The following is a 21581-nucleotide window of genomic DNA, read 5'->3' as shown; positions in this document are numbered from 1 at the left end:
CTCCATGCATATAGCTTTGCATTCTCCTAGTAGTAGAGCTCCATCCCCTTCACCACTCATTGTACTTATTGCACACCCAGATTCAGCTTTTTAGTTCAGTACTTTTTCATTTTGTTGGGATGACAGAGGATACCCCATACAGGTACACCGATTTGTCTCATAGGCCGAGTTCGGTCTTTTGGAAGACGTTAATAAAATCTCTCTCTCTCTCTCTCTCTCTCTCTCTCTCTCTCTCTCTCTCTCTCTCTCTCTCTCTCTCTCTCTCTCTCTCTCTCTCTCTCTCTTTTTCGTAAAGTTGATTTGTATTATTGTAACTACAACAGCCACATGGCTTTTTAAAAAAAAGAGTGCGGCTCCAACCACCAATCCAAAAACCTAAAAACCCCCCAGAAGTACCAATCCAATGAAATAGCTAAGTCCACGCTGACGAGCATCTAGAAAGAAGTAGCCCGAATTGTAAGAAGCCAAATGTCAGCCTTCTCTTGCTTGATCACACGTCCCGAAACCATTGAAGAAATCTGCCATGATAGCAGTCCTCGAATGCACCGGATATGCCCCACTACACCTGAAGCCGAATCGAAAATGAATGCATTCCTAGTGAGCCAAATATGCCAAACTCCCGCCCATCGAAAGAAGTCAAAAAAAGACTCATGCTCTGGCTCTGGCACCCCCACAGCAAGCCGCCCAAGAACCCAATCCGTGGCCGAAATTGAAACATGAGTAACCGCACACCATACCTGGGACACAAAAGCCCAAACCTTCTTGGCGACAGGACAATGAATAAACAAATGCCCACTAGTTTCCATGCATGTGGTACAAAAGACGCAGTGACCCGAAGCAATCTTTCGCCGCCGGAGATGCGATCCAACAGGAAGGCCACCCACAACCATCCGCCAAAGAAGACCTTGCCTTGATATGGAACTTTAGGGTGCCATCCTCTATCCAAAGTAACTCTCCACCAAGAGCGATTATGTCTCTTGTTCCATTCTTTATTTGCCTTCTCTGTGACCCATCTTTTATCCTCAACAAGAAGGTGATACAATGCATTTGCGGACACATGCATAAGATCATCTTGCTTACGTAACATCCAATCTCTCCATGGTTTGTCATTATCCAACTCCGGAAAAGCACCCAAGCCACCCACTATTTCCTGAATAGTGGACCATAAGCCACGATAAACCCTCGGCACGCCCAAAAACTGTCGTATACAACGGAAGGAATACAAGCGTTGTGCCGAGGGAAGAATGCCATCCTCCACCCGAACAAGTCCTAACCTTGCCATCCGATTTAATTTCCTCCTATCATCTTGCTTTCTGTTCCAATTCACTACTCTCGAAGCAGCCAATATTTCAACTGGCAAGGAATTAGCTGAGGCCCGGTCATCAGGTGGGCTCCAACGAGTGCGCTTCAAGACTTCCTGCCAAGATGCAGACAAGTGGGAAAGAAGCATGGACGAAGAAACCAAGCAAGACTGAGAAGCATTCAAAATGTCCCACCAGGATGCCTCAGTATGCGTGCTCCCTTGTGAAATCCCTACCTGTGCAATGAGATAACAAGCCATAAGTACCCATGGCTGATCCGGCTATAGACACATGTCTTGAAATAAAGACCATCGCCGAGCAATAAGATGTATGCGAATATCCAATACAGCCGTTCCACCCATTCGTTTGGGTGTAGTCACATGGTCCCAAGACACCCAAACTTGGCCCCGTAAATTCCCTTGTTTTTTCCATAGCATGAAACGCAGAGGCTGCATAAGATGTCCCAAAGTCTTCTTAGACCAAGGCAAAAGTGGTAGGAAAAAAGAGACCATGCCAGTCATTATTACCTATGCTACTTTGAGGCGAACATGAATCGGCCAGGCTTGAGATTTCCAATACATAAATTTGTCATGAATGCTCCCTGCAATCCACTCCAGTAAGTCCACATGACTCACATCTACACCAATGGGATACCCCAAGTGTCTAGTAATGCTCCCTCTCGGAATGACCTTCCCTTTCCAACCAAGACCTTGAAGATCAACTTCAGTGCAACTCAAAAGGGCTGATTTACGAAAATTAATATGCAATCCAGATGCCCTGCCATATAAAGACCATGCAACCATGGCAAGTGCCACATTAGCCTTGTCTGCCCTCAAAAACATAAAAGAGTCATCCGCGAGAGCCTGACCGACAAGCTGCTTATTATTGGGAAGACGGAGCCCAACTACTTCTCCATCTGTAGCCAGCTGATCCAGCAATGAAAGAATCAGATGTGTCACTATTGCAAACAACAACGGGCTGAGGGGACATCCCTGTCGTAAAGACCTCGACAAGGGGACGGCGTCTGTCACTCCACCATTTATCATGATCCTAGTTTGTGCATGCATACTTATCATGAAGATGAGCCCAGACATTCTTGGACCAAAACCCATAGCGTGCATAAGCTCATGCAGGAAGGACCAACTCACATTCTCTCTCTCTCTCTCTCTCTCTCTCTCTCTCTCTCTCTCCCCCCCAGTATGGTACAGGATGGAGCTAGCTAGGTTGCATATCATGATTGTATACTCCATGCATATAGCTTTGCATTCTCCTAGTAATAGAGCTCCATCCCCTGCACACCCAGATTCAGCTTTTTTATTCAGTACTTTTTCATTTTGTTGGGATGACAGAGGATACCCCATACAGGTACTCCGATTTGTCTCATAGGCCGAGTTCGGTCTTTTGGAAGACGTTAATAAAATCTTTCTTTCTTTCTTTCTCTCTCTCTCGTAGACGTTAATACAGCTTTCTTTCTTTCTCTCTCTCTCTCTCTCATTTTGTATCTACTTAATTATAAATACAATCAACCGTCAACGCCTTCACTCTTTGATTGGCGTATTTTGTTAATATGACTCAAAAGCTTACCATTTTATGTAAATTTGTGCTCATTTTGATGTACTTCCAAAGTAGAATAAGTGTAGAGTAGAAAAACTTTTAAAAAAAGTATTTTTTGAGTGCATCCCCGTTCCCTCCCCCATCCCCGTTCCCTACTTATGGCCGTCCCCAATCCCGTCCCGTCCCGTCCCCGTCCCCATCCCCCGTTACCGTCCCCCGTTCCTTGTGACTATGGTGTTAGTTCTCTTTGTCCAGAGGAACACAGAGGACAATTCTTACCGGCAGTGGTAAAGATGGAAAGATTGATGATAACTCATTAACATAACTGTAGTCTAGGTGTATGCTTTTCCAAGTGGCACCTTGGAGACCTCATGGGAAGAGGAGAATATAGAATAGGGATCCACCCTCAGATGCATGTGCCAAGGCAAACCGAGGACATTTACAAGGTAGAAAAGGGTGTTCTGAAGTAGCAGATTATTGTGAGCCCCTGATCAGGGGATGTGGTCAATGACCGACTGTAAGGATGAATTAGGGTTTGAGGGTAGTGCACACCCATAGGCATAGGCTTATAAGGCCAAGAACCTGTGAGCAAGAAAGAAAGATGGAATGTGGGTGCAGATGATGGCTAGAGGACGAGCATATGGCTGCCCAAGCGTGTGCGTTTGGAGGCATACAGATGAAACCAATTTAAGGCTGCATTAGCTCTTGGGCCCAAAACAACCTCTCAAAGGACTCCATGTTGGTGGGAAGGGCTGTGGGCCTAAGGTACCTTACAAGACTGAAAGGGCAAGGGAGAGGAAGCCTATGAATAGGAACACTGCACTAACATTCTCTTATCACTCAACCCTCCAGCCCCTGTGGAAGCAGAACACAGCCCTCAAGACATCTTCTACAGCCAGCAAAGCCCAAAAATCAGCAGCCGGCAGCTGCCTGCCCTTCATAGAAGACAGAATTGAACAGACGCGTTGAACACGACCAGACAGAGCGACAAAACTGTCAAAATCTCAGCTTTTTGGAAACGCACAAGCGCATGGTGATCTAGAAAAGAGGCTCACATGGAGAGCTTATGATTGTCTGCGGCCATAACCCTGTGAGTCTCTTTCTCATATCAAGTAAAGCAAATACTTTGAGAGGAGGCCGTCCCAGCCATTGGGACCCTACGGTATATTTGATGTGAACATTGTGCATGTATAGTCGCTCAATTTCCATTGTTTAAGCGATCCATGTGAATTGTTTTAATGATTGAATAAACTGAGAGTCTTTGACATTGGTATCAAAGCGAAGGTCCGACAGTGGAATTTTGAGAGGTAAAAAATTCTCTTGGGGGGGAGAAGTTTTCATGATTATCTGCAAAAGTGCAAGGCTGAACTGCCTTTGAAGATAAGTACCACCATGGATGGCAGGGATCCCATCCACTAGACGGTCTAGTGGCAGGGATCCCATCCACTAGACGGTCAGAGCATAGAGTTTAGTGCACAGTATGCTTGAAAAAGACTGAATGCTTCAAGGCCTTGGTTGTAATCCCCGATTACTGCAAAATGTGTGCACACACAAGTGTCCAACAATGTTGCCCACATCAAGTGCCCTTCACACACAAAATAAAGATGGTTGTTCACATGTTTGACCCCTGAACTCTTACCAGAGTAACTCTTCATGCATGCATCCATGTCCACCAACTGCTGCAAACCTTACCAACCAGCGTGTGCTCCTCATGCACTCTCTTAACACTCAGCTCGTCTTCCACCTGCTCTCAATCATCCTTGAACTTCTAGTGAGCTGAACATAGTAAAACCTGTACGAAAGGGGACAAAATCATATGAGCAACACTAATATGCTCCAGGAGTGTCACCACTAACTCCAATTTCGAGTTATCCGTATCTAACCTTGGTCGTGATAGACAACTCTCGTCTTGTTAATGCCAATGTTGCGCCGGCACAAATAGGGCGGTTTAATGCCCTTTTCATGAAGTTTATGGTGCCATTTACAAAGCCAATTGGTGAACACGGAGCTTTAAAGATCATGGCGGCTCATGTTTCCATGTGTTCCATTGTTCCTCCGCTCACGTCTACATTTAGTTGGCTCACTTCTTCCCAAAGCTCCTCGCTTGCTGAAGGAGTTCTGCCTTTTTAACATGAGAGCGCTCTGTTGAGTGCAGGTCGTTTGCTGGGACTATACCTCCGAGAGGAGTGGGCCGACAAGATGGGGATTTCACAAAACACTTGACCATTAATGCAATTAAACAATTTTAGATTGGCCACAACCTTAAACATATGCCACTTAACTCAACAAATTGGTAAAAGAGAGATGTACACATATGACACCACTTAGAGGCCAGAATGGGCCGAACCCCCCCCCCCTTACTTGGAGTATTTTATTACCCAAGGAGAAAAATATCATGTACATAATCTGCTTCATCAAGTACATGGGCTGGTACAACCCTCAAATCAACCGCTACAACACGTACATGGGTTGGTACATCAATTAGGGCATCCAGTACAGCTGGTATAGCAAGTACAACCCATCATAAAGGGTGCCAATAGTGAGGGAGAGATGGCTGCACCAAAAAAACAACATTGATCACAGTGTGTGAGTAGCCAACATGGTAGAGGCTAGTTTGCAGCAAGAGAGCCTCCTCTAAATGATGAGAGGGCTCCAATTTATAGATTTGGGCCTCCCATGAGCTAGAATGGCGAGTAAAAGCTATAATGACAAGTGTATAGCCGAGGTGACAAGTGTGAGACCACTTGTCTCACTTTGATCCATTGTCTTGCCACATGTCCCAATTTAAGAGGTGGTTCCCTCCATAAACTTCGTCTCTAAAAATATCTCAACTCGTATACATTATGTCAAAGGTGCTTCAACAAGTCCCCCGTTCACATCAACACCGAGTAATATTAGGTGATCCCAATAGCTTGGAATGAACGTATGAATGGAGCTAAGCCCTAGGCTAGTCCCCGTTGGGTGGTGCTAAATATGTTCAAGTCAACAGCTTACCTTAGCCTTTGCCGAATCATGCGTCCTTGGGCCTTGCCTTAGAGCCACAATTGTAACTTCCAGATGTGGGCGCTATAGCTCATCCATCGCGTCCTCACTCTGTTGTCACACTAGAATGCTCCTTGCTAATGGAGTGAAGATAGTGCTCTCTATGCCTAGATGGAAGAAAAAAAAGAGAATGCCTCTCGCGATGGTTCTCTCTCACAAAACGCGGAAGAAGAAGAAGAAGCTAATGCAAGAGCAAAACCTACAAACAAACCTATCTAGCATGCATCCATCAAGCAAGCAAGATTCAATAGCATACATGCAAGCAAGAATAGAGAAGAAGGGAAGCTCACAAGTATTACATTGCAAGGGAATGATTGTGTATTGCTTAGTGTCAAAAATAACATATACAAGTGACTAGTTTTCACACCAGGCCAAACTTAAAAATCGTCCAACCTCTATTACTAGTCTTAAGCAAGTATATACACGAAGTCCTTAGACTTTTCCTATTTGACATTAAGCTTAAGGTAAGGCCGCTTTATATGTTCCACTGCCGTCTTACAAAAGATAGCGACCCGTTCGAGTGGGTAAGATCACAAAGTGCCTTATAGTAAGTCGGGTGGATGATACCAATGTAAACCTACAAAGTGTGGCGAACAACGACCAAGCATTTCAGCATGAAAAGGAAGCAAGACTTCGACCAAGCATTTCAACATGAAAAGGAAGCAAGACTTCAAAAGGAGCTGAAGGAGATAGCCAGAGACACTGGGAAGAGATTACTAAAGAACCAAAGCTTAGATGGAAGCCACATCACACAATGCAAGTAGGAGGAAGATGATGTCACTCACAAGCAATACCCGGCAGAAGAAAAGAAATCCCGAGTAAAGTTGATTTCAGCCGGGACCACTCCCATAGAATTGATCAGCTCACTAACTTCCTGGACACAAGCTCTCCAAGCATGATGATTCCTCTCTTGCTTTTTATGTTTTTCGAGCCGCGGTCTAACACGGCCTGCCACCCATAGACTCGAACAGAGAAATGCTTTTGTTGATGCCACATTGAACAAGAAGCTTGTTGGCTCACTCATTTACTTAGCCAACACCTGCTCTGACATCAGTTTCTCTGTTGGGGTCTTGAATCATCGGATTTTGTATGGGAGAGGAGCCTTATTGACACGTTATACTACAGATTGGGCTGGAGACGCGGACACCATACACTCTACTACAAGTTACTGCTTCTCATATAGCTCAGGTCTTATATCATGGAGCAGTAAGAAGCAGCCAACAATTGCTCTTTCATCCACTCACGCGGAATATAGGGCTGCATGTGCCACCACTTGTGAGACTATCTGGCTTCGGAGATTACTTGAAGAGGTGGCATGTAATCAGGAGTCTGCTACAATCATCAAGAAATGTGATAGCCAGAGTTACTTCACTATGACCAATTCATGCTCGAACAAAGCATGTCGAGGTGCACTGAATTCTGACTAATGATGTGTACTTGGAGTATTGCCCTTCTCAAGACAATGTAGCAAAAATCTTTACAAAGGCGCTTTAACGGGATCAACTACAGCAACTACTTCAAAGAGTTAGTGTTAGTCCACAACCAGGATCTGAGACCGGGTGTTAAAGATGGGTATCTTTAGGTGTGACCATATCCCGGTAGTGAACCCCACCCTTAGCATAAAAATAGGGACTTACATGGGACATAAATTGGGGCTTTTGTAAATAGCATGTGAGCAGGCCCTAATAGGTGGCAATAATAATTTAAAAACCTTAGAATCAAGGTTGTAAAGGTATTAGGAGGGTCATTTTTTCAAATAAAGCAGAAACAGCAACTTCAAATATGTCACCTAGGACCGTGGAAGGAGCCGCCAGCTGCCTTTGGAAGGTGTGGGCAGTCATATTGTTGTGCAGCCCAACTCTTCTCCCCATGCCACACAAGCTACCACGATACTCTTCTGTGAAGCCTCCCAGAACCTATAAAAAGGCCCTTCGTATTTTCCTTATGCGCAGAGTGTGTTATCTCCTTGCAAGCTTGTGCGCTGATCTACCAGCTTCCTGAAGCCCACTGAAGGAGCATCAACTCCACCCATGCTTTTAGTACAAAACTTGAGTTCTGTACATGTTGTATGTGCTGTCCTCTGTTCAAAATTTTACAACAGCAGTGTACTCCTTCTAAGAGTTCAATATTTGTCCATGTTGTTCCACTTTCCAGGCAGTTGAAATTGTTCATTTTGTTGAGTACATTCTTGTGTGCATTTTCCGCACTTTAGAACCAGCAACTTAAACACGCTTCCACATTTGTGTTGTTAAGTGGGTTAGTGTACATAGCCACACATCATCACCCTCATAACTCTGACATAGCCCTCAGAGAAAAGATGTAAGTGACAAGTGTTGAGAAGTTCTGCCTTGTGGCCCTTTGCTTGTGTCTCAATGCCATAGAGCCGATCTCAACCTCCAACACTACATCATACATCTTAGCCAAAGTATGACCAATCATGATAGTCCAGCAGTACGAGGTCCCTTGGTTTATGGATCGGGACAGTTGCATTGGTGGTCCGAGAGGGAGGGAAACCCTCACTTAAAGCTCTATTAAAGATGCTGGCTAAAATACTAAAAAATAGGGGCCAAAGACTTCCATCCATCAGCAAAGTGCTCCATCCAGAGATCCTCATAGTCCTAGCAATGATTATTGAAGAGCTCCAGAACCTGCTAGAAGTAGCAAGAATGTACCAAAGAATTATCAAAGACTTAAAGCAGCACCAAATAATGCACCCTCCTATCCGAGTAAGCATGAGCAGTTGTCACATACATAAGTCCGCACATATTTGTGCCAAGACTACCAAAGGACATGTACAAGGTAGAATAGGGTGTTTCAGGGCTGGTGTGCGTTTGGAAAGGTATGGACGCAACCCAATTTGAGGTTGCATTAACAGGTTGTAGGCAGACCGGGTCCACCCAAAAAAAACAGCCCAAAGAAACCCAATGTGAGTTGGGTTGTGGGCCCAAGGTACGTTAGAAAAGAGAACAAAAGGGGGCAAGTTGACCCCTTTACCAGGCCAACCAGCAATGGCCTCGTCCAACTAGAAAAGTGGGGAGGATGGAGGAGAGGAATGAAGGGGGAAGGTGGGGTGGGGTGAAGTTGCAAACCCTATAAGAAGGACCCCTTACTCCCCATTTTCTCATCGCTCAACCCTACAGCCCCTATGGTGGAAGGAAAACACAACCTTCCAACATCCTCTGCAGCCAGCAGCAGTCCACCACTTCACAGCAGACATAATTGGACAAAAATGCCAGACAGACCAGACGGGGGTGACAGACTGCCAGGTTCTTGGGTTGGTGAAAACGCACTAATGCACCATGAGGTAAAGAGCTTCCTTTGCAGCCATAGACATGCACTCTCGTTAGCCATTGGGACCAATGTCATGTATTGTGTAAACCTTGTGCATGTATGGTTGTTCAATTTCCATTGTTTAAGCAATCTCAGTGCATTATTTGATTCATTAAATAAACACCTCCACCAGACTCTCTGACAAACCAAAAAAATCCAAGTTGATTTTTCTTTTTTGAAAAACCAGATCCTTCTATTAGTCAAAATAGAAAGCGTAGGCTAAGAGTAGACTACAACCCTCAAGAGAGGAGGAGGGGGGTCGGTCCCTTCCTCTTCGGCTGGCCGCTCTCAAAGGGAGGTTGCATGGTGTTGCTCCATCCTGTCTGAGTCACCGTGAAGTGATCCCATTGTCCCCACAAGGTATGAATGATGTCTGCCAAAATGAAGGGGACAATCTCTGCACATGGGGTAATAGAACCCTCGATAACCTCACTGCATCTGGCAAGACAAATGTGCCAGGCGGCAAGGCTACTGATATGCTCCCACCTCTCGCTCACCATGGTCTATGCAGTCCACTCGGGTACCATGACCAAGGAAGCAGGATCCGAAAGTATGTGAGCAGAGGATCCCAGGTGAATTATTGCACCCACACCTCAAAAGAGTGGAAGCATTTTCCATATGGTGCAGAGTTTCTTGTCAGAAGAGATTCAGTGGTTGAAGACAATACCTAGCTCGAGGCATGATTGATATGGAGGATGTGGTGTGGCTGATTCACTCATTGAGATGCAAGGGTGGCAATTGTCCACATTTCAGTAAGGTGCATTTTCAAGTGCTCTCTGACTGTTAATTTATGCAATCCTCAACTGGATTGTTGTTTTTCCAAGTGCTGTCTTTGTCTCTTTTCCAAGTTCCATTAAAGCGTTGCTGCATGAGAAAGATGATCCCATATCAAGAAGGGCACAGGGTGAGACATTAGAGAAGGTACTAATGGCCACAGCTGTGACTCTGATGCCAGCAGTGATGGCTGCGCCTGCACAACTATTGCCAGCACAAAATGATGACTCGATGAATGTGATCAACCGGCACATGATGCTGTGAAGTGTTAGAACACCACTATAACCTTAATCCAGAATGTACGCCCAGTTCCCAGGTGGATTTTGACAGAGTCAAATTCGTATTTCAACCCTAAGATTTAAGGGTTTTTTCTGTACCTTGAAAGAGGCGGTCGGAAGCTCTGGGTCCATGGCGAGCCTTCAGGAAAGCGCTAAGCGGATCGCCCCATCGCCACAGCTAGAACAGATTCTTAAAAGCTTCACGTGGAGATAACAGCCCCTTCACGTGCGCTTAGACTATGCAGATAAATGCAGGGGTTCAAGTTCGTTGGGAAACAAAATGACAAAGAGGGTGTACAGTATAGCTACACAAAAAGTGTGGACACTGGACTCTCTCGAATAGCGCGCTTGGCGACGGCATGCAATCATATTGAGGGCCCCCTGCTGCTTATTTTCTTCCGGACGCCATAGCCAGCAGTGACCCGAGCTTCTCAAACCACGCTAAAAAGTATAAATGCATGAATATGCGGCATTTCAAATGTATTTTTGAATTATTTTTGTTGATAATATTTTTTAGCATCAGACAGCTCAGCGACCTCAATGATTGATCAGTGTGTGTGTGTGTGTGTGTGTGTGTGTGTGTGTGTGAGAGAGAGAGAGAGAGAGAGAGAGAGAGGGGGGGTGTTAACATCGCTACAATGCAACACGAGGGCATATACGACCAACGGTGGGACTAACATCGGTCGAATGCAACACGAGAGCGTATATGACCAACGGTGGGACTTGGACTCAAGTGGATCATGGCCTTTACAAGGGCCCTCGCACTAGCCAATCTGCCCCACATGGCCTTTATAGAGTGTGTGAGAGAGAGAGAGAGAGTGCGCTATATCATCAAAAAAATCAACTTACATCAAGTCAAAAGATCTACTTGTTTCAAGAATTCAAAATCATAGAAATGGCAATGTCTGATTAATAAATTTTATTTTATTCTTTGGCATAGCAAAATGTGCCAAACCTATCACACTAATTTGCCTTTTACAAAGGCAATCCAAAAATTTGTAATATTGATGTTTTTTTTTCCCCAAAAACCCCCTTTCCACCAGATGTATCCAAGCTAACCACTCACACACACAACCCTACGATGTCACGGCTCAAGCCCACGACCTCTTGGTTAGGTTGGGGCGTGATGAGCTGAGCCACTCGGGCATATGCCCCCTCACATATTGATGTCTTTTGACTAATCAAGGTTTTTGGCCTGCACTTTAGCTTCAATAACAACTCAAATAAATATTCACATCTATGTAAAAAATAATATAACGTGCCCTTCGACAATTAATTAGAGTGATTTTGCGCATGAAAGCAGGCATCGAAAATTGAAAGGTTGTACTAAATGGTCACTTAACTCTAAACTTAGAAGCCAAATAAAAATAAGTTGTCATTTATGTAATTTAGTAAAATTTTAGAGAGAGAGAGAGAGAGAGAGAGAGAGAGAGAGAGAGAGAGATCCCACTTATCAATAAATGGCATTGTAAAAACTTTAATGCTTATGCATCTCTCTTGCTATGGGAATGGCGCCTAGACTACTACATGCCCTATAACCCCTTCCTATGGGGACTTGCTCTGAATAATGCCTCATGCTCTCTCGTTTTCTATGAGTGAAGTACAAGATCCCATTCTAGACATTATTGGAGTATGAGGGTATTTACACACAACTCTATGATAGAATTGCAGGGCATGATTATATATGTAAAGGCCCTTCCTTGTCTAAATCAGTACACTACTCTCCAAGCTTTCACTAGGCTAAAACTTCAATATCACAATCACCTAAGAGGATGAAAAGTTTTAAAAGATATTTGGCTAAATCCCTAGAGGCATTGCCACATCCCCATAGCAATGAGACAAGAGGAGAACAAGTCCCAAAGGGATACTTCCACATCCCTAGATGAAGAAAAAACATGAATCAAAGTTGTCCTTAAACTAGCACTTCTCTTTTCTCTTGTATTGTAGAAAGAGATCAATAACTAGAGCTTTGTAGAATTAAACAAAATATTTGTGAGCTCGATATCTTATGTGATGAGTTTATGAGTTTCTATTTTTTATTTAAATCTAGAGAAAATCTCCTTCTTTAATAATCAATTCTTGATAAAATAAAAGAAGTACTTGTATTTATTGGTGCCATCAACTTAATGCCTCAAGAGACCAATTAGCCAAATATATCCTTGATTCCTAGATGAAAACGCCCTTCCATAAGTACCAATGAAGCGTATACATTATCGTGTCATATAGTTGACAAGTTGAAACTAACTAAAAACTCAATGTAGCAACTAAGGTCTAGGTGCCACATGTTGCATATGGAAAATAGTGAGATAAGCAATGGCATATCCCTTAACAAGGGGAATTTTTGAAAACACACGAACAATTGTGTATTCCTCAAGATGAGAACCTTTGAGAATATGATGATCAATGGTGCCTTATGCTCGAGCTAGTTTTGAAAGTCTAACACAATTATATAGCAATCAAAGATAGAAATGCTATTCAAATTGATTAGCTATCACTTATTTAATAGATTTTATTTCATATATATAGCACTTATGATGATCAATGCTTATTACAAAACAAACAAACAAAAAAGTGAGTGTATCTCAGTTGAAAGCTACAATTGCAATTTGTGAATAGATCTCATTCTTCTCAAACCTTCTCATGCTGTAACCATTTTATCTAGCAATTTCTCTTTTAATGCTAACGAGAAGTGCTCTTTAAGGGATAACATAATATTTCACTTCGATACATAGGACAAAAATAAAAAGTTGAAACTTTACAAATAGAAAAATGTTTTGGGAGGCAATAATTGTTCTCTCCAAGTTTCTTAAGGAGGATGATTATGTCTTTTTCCCTTTGGTTAATGGTAAAATGATCCGTTATTATTGATTTGAAATGATGATTTGATATTAATATGATGTATGGATTGATATTGAAATTGGTGTGATGTGATATAGATATAATGATGTGACCAATTTACCAAATGAACTATTTACTCTTTGCATGTCATCATAAGTTTCTTAACACTTATTGTGCTTATTGGGAAATTAAATATTCTCGTCGAGATATAAAAGAATAAAAAATATGTCTTTTTTCATTTCATTGATAATAAATGGTCCACTTTTGAGTAAATATAATTTGGAACAATTACATGATATTGATATAATTGTTATATGCTCGAAAATTGATATTGATATGTACGATATGACGTCATATGATATTGATATCAATATTTAAAGGCTAGTGATATGACCATTTTATCAATAATGAACTCTTTGGCTGTTATGTGTCACAAGCTGCCAAGTTTTAAACTAATGCTAAAGCACATAAGGAGACACCCTTGAGTTGCATATGTTCAAAATACTTCAATGCTTCCTCACCATGTCCATCTTTGCATATCCTAAATTAGTGAACTCTCTACAAAAAGTATGTGTCTTTCTAGGAACTTGTTTCTTTGAATTGCAACATGCAATTTTCTACCCTTGCTTATGGTTCATATGCTACCACAAGTTCTAAAGTAAAAAACAAACATAATAGCATGTGTGAAGACACCCTCGAGTTGTAGTTGTATGGTGATTATGAGAGCTTGAATTTAAAGCTTGTTAAACACTTGATGTGTTATGAAAAGCAAGGGACACACATCAATCAAGGTGCTTCCAACAACAAGATCTCTCTACGGTAAACCCTTCATGGCAATCTCAATTTGTACATCTATGCCCCTTGTCTATGACTCCTATTCTACAAACGAGTTATAAATAAGTAAACAAACATCGTAGCATTTTGGGAGACACCCTCAAGTTGCATTTGTTTAAAACACTTGAGTGCTTCCTCATCATAGCCATATCCAACATATCTTGCGGGTGAATCCCACAAGACCACACCTTGATCTAAAAATATTCTTAGACACTCCTTGTGCTTTTGCAAGGGAACTTACCAAGGGAGTTGCATTTGGCATAAATATTGAATATGGTAGTTTTAACCTTAAAATGTTGCTTTCCAACCTCTATAATTTTCAAAAAACTCAATTATAAACAAATGTGATTAGAGTTATCCTTGTGTTATATTTATTCACAGTACACTCGAGTGATTCCACAACATCGTGCCCATGTTCTACATGTGAATTTTATGAAAATATGTAGGCTTTGGTTAGCTACTTACAATTAGGGTAAATGAATAGAAGGGGAATGATAAGTGAGCGGGCAAAATGAGGCGATAAGCGAGATGATAGGGAGTGCAATAAGTAGGTGATGGACGAGCAAGTGGAGGGGATGCATCACACATCAAAATTATGAACCTTGGCGAACATAAGTAGACTCTTTTTTTTCTCTCTATGTGAAGATGAGAGACTAAGGCAGTTTACTTGAGTTTTTTTTTTTGGTAAGGGAGGGTCCACTAAAAATTAGCTCATGCACCTTCCCAAAGATGTAGAGAAAAGAGATTTGGGTGGGAGGATTAGTGTGTGTACAATGCAATGAAGACTATTGTGGGTGTCCCCAACGTGGCAAATTGAGTTTGATTGGCAGTGTTTGGCCCATTGAGGTATATATGATTAAGTGACAATGGCATGATGATGATTAAGGGGGTATGGAAAAAGAGAACGTGGAAAAGAGTTATAGGAAGAAAAAATAAGAACCTGACACTTGAGCCATGGTTTGTAGATGCCTTTTACCTTTGGTAGGTGGATCACCATAGAAGTTAGTCATCTTGGTAATGTAGAGACTCACAACCTATAGAGCCGATTCAAGCATGAGATTGTGACTCCTAACCCACCATCCACAATGGTGCTAGAGAGTGGGATGACATTGATGTGTTCACTGTTGGAAATAGGGTGGGGGGCCACCATCCACAATGGTGCTAGAGAGTGGGATGACATTGATGTGTTCACCATCCATGGAGGGGCTCTAGTCTATCCATTTTGTGGAAATCTCCTAGTGCTACACTTTGGCACCACTTTTCTGAACACCCTCCCTTAGTGCCAACTTGTCCACTTTTTTCTTAGCTCAGAGGTTGAACTTGTCTATGTTTTCTTGGCTCAACTTGGCTTGTCTCGTGGCTCATGGGTTACACTTCAACCCATGGCTCTAATACCATGTTGATGGGGGGGCAAGTCCCGAGAGATCACCCATCCCAATTGTGTTCATGTTGATACATGCTTAACTGGAGGTTTCCACAAATTGGTGTAGCCATCTAGACCCCAAAAATATAAGGTGATGGAGGTCCTCTGGTTGTGGAAATCTCTTGGTGCTACACTTTGGCACCACTTTTCTCAATAATGAGGACTTTGGTAATTTGTGAAAGGTGTTGGACTGGTCTACACCCACCTATCAAGGCCTTTGAACTTGTCTCATGTTATAATAAAGGTTATCTTGTCAACAAGTGCTCTCTCTCTATTTCTCTCTCTCTCTCTCTCCTTGTCTATGCTTCCGCCTGTGCGTACTCCAACATGGTATCAAACAACTAGGTCCCGGTTGCCCTCATCAGCATTTTGATTCCCTCTCCTCTTGTGTTTCTAGCTTCAGAAGGTGGCTGCATTTTCTTCTTTTCTGGTTGTGTTTTCTACTGAACCTGTGCTTTCTTCCTCTTCACATCAACATTTTCTCTTCCAGAGGTGCTACTGCCCCGTACAACCCATGCAAGGTGCCAAGGTGCAAGTCCAAGTGGATGGTGTTGTAGTGGCTTGCTATTTTTGCAAAGAGGACAGTTTCTAGAGGTGGTTTATTATGTGTTTTCTTGGCTGAGAGTTTGAACGTGTCTATGTTTTCTTAGCTCAAAGGCTCAACTTGGCTTCTCTCATGGGTCATGGGTTACACTTCAACCCATGGCTCTAATACCATGTTGGAAATTGGGTGGGGAGAAAGTCCCAGGAGGTCACCCAGCATAGTTGTATTCATGTCCATATGTGCTTAACTGGAGGTTTCCACAAATTGGTCTAGCCATCTAAACCCCAAAACCTTAAGGTGATGGAGGACGTCTGGTCTATCCATTTTGTGGAAATCTCTAACTGCTACACTTCGGCACCACTTTTCTCAATCGTGAGGACTTTGACAATCTGTAAGAGAGGTGTCGAACTGGTCTATGCCTATATAGCATATATGCACCCATCCTTTTGACAGGTGGTGGAGGTGGTTGCCCACTAAGTGGTTCAATCATACCCTTCCCTCCACTCTGATGGAGCCATAGTGCTAAACTATTAATGCACACTTGGTCTCAAGATGTAAGAGGTCATTGAGAGAAGGGTGGTACTACTGAATCAACTTTTTTAGGGAGAGAGTGGTTCCATTGTAGCATTGCACTATGAGCTCCTCCTTTAGAACTAGCACCTGTGGTTGTGGAGTGGACGGAGTAGTGTCCACCATGGGTGCGAATAGGGGGTCACACCTTGAAAGATAATTGGTTTTAGTCTTGGTTATTTTTTATTTGGGAATTGAGTCTTTTTTTTTGCATTAGGTTGGCATTTTATTTGCAAGATTGGAAGGGAAAACCCTAATTTTATTGGTGATTTACATTACCAATAAAAGGCTTACATTTGATTACATAGAGCTAAGAGGTGGCTTAGATAATGTGATTAGGAGTGATTAACACTTCAAAAGAACTATAATCTTTGAGCTCTAATTGAGTGGATTAGGGTAATTCATTTGATTTCATTCATGCATTATTGAAATTGGTAGCATTAGGGTAATTAATATCAATAAAATCAAACTAAATTGGTAGCATTAGGGTAATTAATATCAATAAAATCAAACTAAATTGGTAGCATTAGGGTAATTAATATCAATTGGTAGCATTAGGGTAATTAATATCAATAAAATCAAACTAAATTTGTAACATTAGGATATCTAATATCAATCAAAGCAAACTAAACACAATTAATCATTTACATAATCATTCATAATTAGGATTATAAACCTTAAAACACCCCACACAAGTCGAAGAAACCTTTAAAAAATAGACCAAAACACATCTTTGGGTAGGAGGCATGAGCCCATAGTCACACATAATTCAACCGTGAGACGAATAAGAGCTATTGATATGAGAATTAACTCTTGTTTACTAGTAATTATATTTCTTATTTTTTATCAGGGACGCCCGTGTATACCGTGCCAGTTGGTACGTGTAATTTGATTTTTAGGGTTGCCTATATCTCATGATGACGTCGGGATTAATTTATGTGTTCAATTAATTGTTTAACTAATGTGGATTGTGTCTATGAGTATAGGTAACGAGATGTGCGAGGGTACCAATTTAGGTGTCGCATGATGGCATGAGATGTGCAAGGGTATCGATTGAGGTGTTGCACCATACGAGGGTACCAATTGAGGTGTCGTTTGGATGGTGGATTGAGCAGTGGTGTAAAATGGAGATCATTTTGCTAAATCATGTATTAGAATTTCATAAATTATTTATAGCCTTTCATGTGGCTAGGTTATTTTACATGTGAGAGTGCACAAGGTTATTTCATGTGTAAAGGCTCATTAGCATTTATATTTGGGCAAAGTTTTGATATGTACAAACCTTAAGAACTTTAACATGGTTAGTAATATGTAAAGCAAACCCCAAAAGTGGGAAAAGCAAGCCCAAATTGTACGCACAACTATTATTAGCTTCTTGGACTATTTTTATGGAATAAAATTCTCTAAATACTCAAGTAGTGGAAGTGGGAGCTACATGCTTAACGGGGGAGATTGCACCTAATCTTGTCTTGTGTGGTACCTTCTACTCTATCTCTTGTTGCAAATTTGTTTCATGCATATTTTAGTTAATTTGTATTTAATTGAATGGTCATATTCTTGTATTATTTGAATTTTGTACTATTCTTCATCAAGTATTTTTAAGATCCCGTGAGCTATAACTTACATGGCATGAGTTATAATTGACGTGACGTGAACTATAACCAAAGTGATGTGAGGTGTAACAGATTTGACATAAGCCTGACCCACATAAGGTGAGCATGAACCTATGGATAGTTGAACCTAATATTATTTCTACCAATTAAAACTACCTTGAAGACGTATGAGGACACACCTATCCATGTCTTAATGATTTTCTTATCATACAATCTATACTAGTATCGATTTCTCAGAAATATCATTATCCTTATCAATTATGAGCATAGAATCTCATTGATTTCTCACATACTTTGACTCATGTAGGGGGCTCCATTCACCACTTTGAACCCGTGCCCAAGTGTGCCTTTTTCATAAACAAAAATATATGAGCCTATTTTATTGAAAATTTGTGAGCCAAATGCACTGTCCAATGTCCAAAATGGGAATTCCCAAGTGCTTCACCACAACTATAGGCGATCTTAGAAAATAGCGCACATCCGTCACTTGCAGTGACAACACAAGGGTGGAGTATCTTTTCCAACATGCTCATGGGGTGGGTCTTCCATTTTCTTAGATTGACTTTTAGAGTTTGGTCCTTTTTTCTAATGTAGATACGGTCCATGTCCCACCAATCAATCTCACTTTTCACATGTAAGGAATATCATATGATAGAGTCATATGAGTTAAGGTGTTGGGTAAAGTTCATCACTATAAAGGAGTGATGAAAACTCATGCCAAACGTTTTAATCTTGAGATCCCATAGATTTTGTGGTGGTGCCATTCAATGAGGTTTTCCACTAATCCATAAGAGGCAATCCCCATTTTTTTCTAGGATTTCTGATGGCACCAATACCTCCATCTAATATAACTATGACTTGAACCATTGTACGATCATAGTAGGTAGTGCCACATTCATATTATCACTCTCGATCAAACTAACGAGACCAAGTTTGTTTACTAGTACTTTTATCTTGGGTCTCTTTTCTACTTGAATAGATTCCTCTATTTTAGACTTGTACGAGGAGTTTAATAGCAGTTGTTCCTCTGTTCTGGCTCTAAAGCTTCCATCCATCCATTAGTCTTTCAATTCTTTCCATAAACTCGAGATACCTTCTTGGAGTAAGGAGACAATAAGTATTCATACTTTGGAAGTCTTTCCATAAACTTGAGATACCTTGGAGTAAGGAGACAATAAGTATTCGTACTTTGGAAGTCTTTCCATAAACTTGAGATACCTTGGAGTAAGGAGCCAATAGTATCTACAGTTGGGTTCCAAAACTAAAATTAAAGAGACCAGCTATGCCACATGGAGCACATATGCCCTCACTTGGGAAATTGTTTGGGCCTACTATGGTGAAACAAATTTGTACTAACTAAGAGTAAAGCTCTCAGGTCATTTCCTAGGACCTTGGATAATTGTGTCAAGGCTCATAACAAATTTGGCAATCCTTCCCTAACCACGTAGAGAAGATGTTATTTCTTAGATGTTTGCTTTGGTTTAGCATAATCGATGTTCTTCAGTCAAAATTGTGAGGAGAGGCTCTATGCTTGATAGGCTCTTAACAATTCTTCAAAATTGTGAGGAGAGGCTCTATGCTTGATAGGCTCTTAACAATTCGCTCTTCTCCTCTATGCAATTGGGATACTTTGCCAACTTCTCTAGCACCAGGTTGTTTGGATCAACGTAGTTGCAAATTTATTTTTTGAGGTTTTTGTAAATAACATTATGATATGACTTTTTTGAAATGAAATAGTAGTGATGGTATCTACCTTTTGGAATCTGCATTTCTTACACTTAAGAAAATGCATGAACTCTTTAGGAAGGACATGAGGATTATATATGCTTCTAAGTAATGTGGATTAAGGGATGAAGAATCGGGAAATGCCTAGATGTACGTATCTTGCCACTATTCTTTCAATGTTTGGGTAACTTGGTTGATAGTCAAATGTTATCCTCAATTGGGAAAAAACTAATTTGGCAGTGGTATTTATGCAAATATAGGGTTTAAAAAAAATCCAACCTAGGGTGGATTTTGTGTTCTAAAGAGAATTTATGTATATAGATCTTATTTCAAGGTATTGGTCTTCTTCCTTAAATAGGTGTGTGTGTGTTATTAAAGCCAACTAAATATATAATTATGGTTATTTATCCATCATCTAGTGTGCTTGTTGAATGTTTATATTTATATTTATAACATCAAGAAAGATTATATTGAGCTAGGTGTATACAAATCTTATTCTTCTTCTTTTGTAAAGAAATGTAAGATTCTTTCTTAACTCTTATGAAAGAGTTGAGATGGTCGTGGGACAATTTCTCAAGTCAATCGAGTATGTGGCATCATTAGATTACTAAACCTTGGTAGCTACAGACTGTATCTGCAAGTGCAAGTGAGGAAGACCAGGGTGAGAATACGGAAGGTCGATAATGTTGGGCTGATGCATTTTAGAAGCAAAGAAGCCAGAGCTTGGAGAAGAAACTGGGAAGGCATCTTTGTACCCTATCCACTGGCTACTACAACGAGAGAGAGAGAGAGAGAGAGAGAGAGAGAGAGAGAGAGAGAGAGAGAGAGAGAGAGAGAGAGATAATATGAAGCAATACACACTGCCTAAGTTCTAAAAGGCTATTTTACACACAATAATTGTATATCGTGCAAAGGTTCAAAGGTAAAAGTTATTGCAATTTCAATGATTAGTGTACCTTGTCTCTAAGCTTCATTACATCTGGGGAAATCTTCTTCTTTGACAAAGAGTTGAGACAAAGGAGTAAATAGGCAGGTCTTTTGTTCATACACATATCTTAGTGGAAAAGCAAACCTAGGGAAGCTCCCTTCACTAAATACCAGCGCTTAGCAGGTTTCATGGAAAACTTGGATTTGGAGTAACTTCATGGGTGGCTTGAGAACCATCTACTTATTGGAGGATAAAACATAAGTGGCTCTATCTTCACCCAAGCTTCTTTGCATGGGATTATAAAGCTTTTCTAGAATTTCCAATAAATTTAGAGTATTTCCAATGATTTTTAGAGCCCACAATGGCCTAGATTACCCCTTAAAAATATCAAAAAAGATTCTTCGCTTTAGGGAGCAAAATTTTAGTTTTGAGCAACGAGCAAAGTGAAGAAATAAAATTTGATCGCATTTTGGCCTACAGTCAAGACTCTTAAACCCGCATAGTCTCCATCAAAAAAGATTATGTGAAGCAAGACTCGAGTTCATCGACCTTCCTAAAAAAGGTTTAATCACTTTTGACACAAAATCAAGCCATTTTAGGAGTATTGAGATGAGTCAAATTTATGTTCTTTATTTATTTTATTATAAAAATATTCATATCTCCTTTATTTGAATATATGTTTACACCACATGGCTGATATACCTACACCCACCACCCATAATACAGGATAATACTTATACAAAATCTTTTAGACCCTCTTTTTCTTGGAGAAATCAAGGAAATACCAAGGTAAAGAGTGGTCAAAGGAGATGTTCAAAATGATGTAA

General features: G+C 41.1%; 1 protein-coding gene across 2 annotated transcripts in view; it reads right to left on the bottom strand.

The window, feature by feature from the left end:
- The window catches only part of LOC147642354 (potassium transporter 7-like), a 79348-nt gene extending 68609 nt beyond the window's left edge, over nt 1-10739 (bottom strand). The window contains exon 1 of one of the 2 annotated variants that reach the window (XM_086805602.1): nt 10379-10739. In XM_086805602.1, coding sequence (XP_086661728.1) covers nt 10379-10411 — 33 coding nt within the window. In that variant the 5' untranslated portion in view covers nt 10412-10739. The remainder of the gene's footprint in view (nt 1-10378) is intronic. The other variant, XM_086805606.1, reaches the window with a different exon arrangement.
- Nucleotides 10740-21581: the final 10842 nt, after the last annotated feature.

Source organism: Cibotium barometz, chromosome 1, assembly GCF_041138505.1.
Source record: "Cibotium barometz isolate CiBa-2024 chromosome 1, ASM4113850v1, whole genome shotgun sequence".
Taxonomy (NCBI): domain Eukaryota; kingdom Viridiplantae; phylum Streptophyta; class Polypodiopsida; order Cyatheales; family Cibotiaceae; genus Cibotium; species Cibotium barometz.
This window is presented reverse-complemented; position numbering and strand designations above follow the sequence as displayed.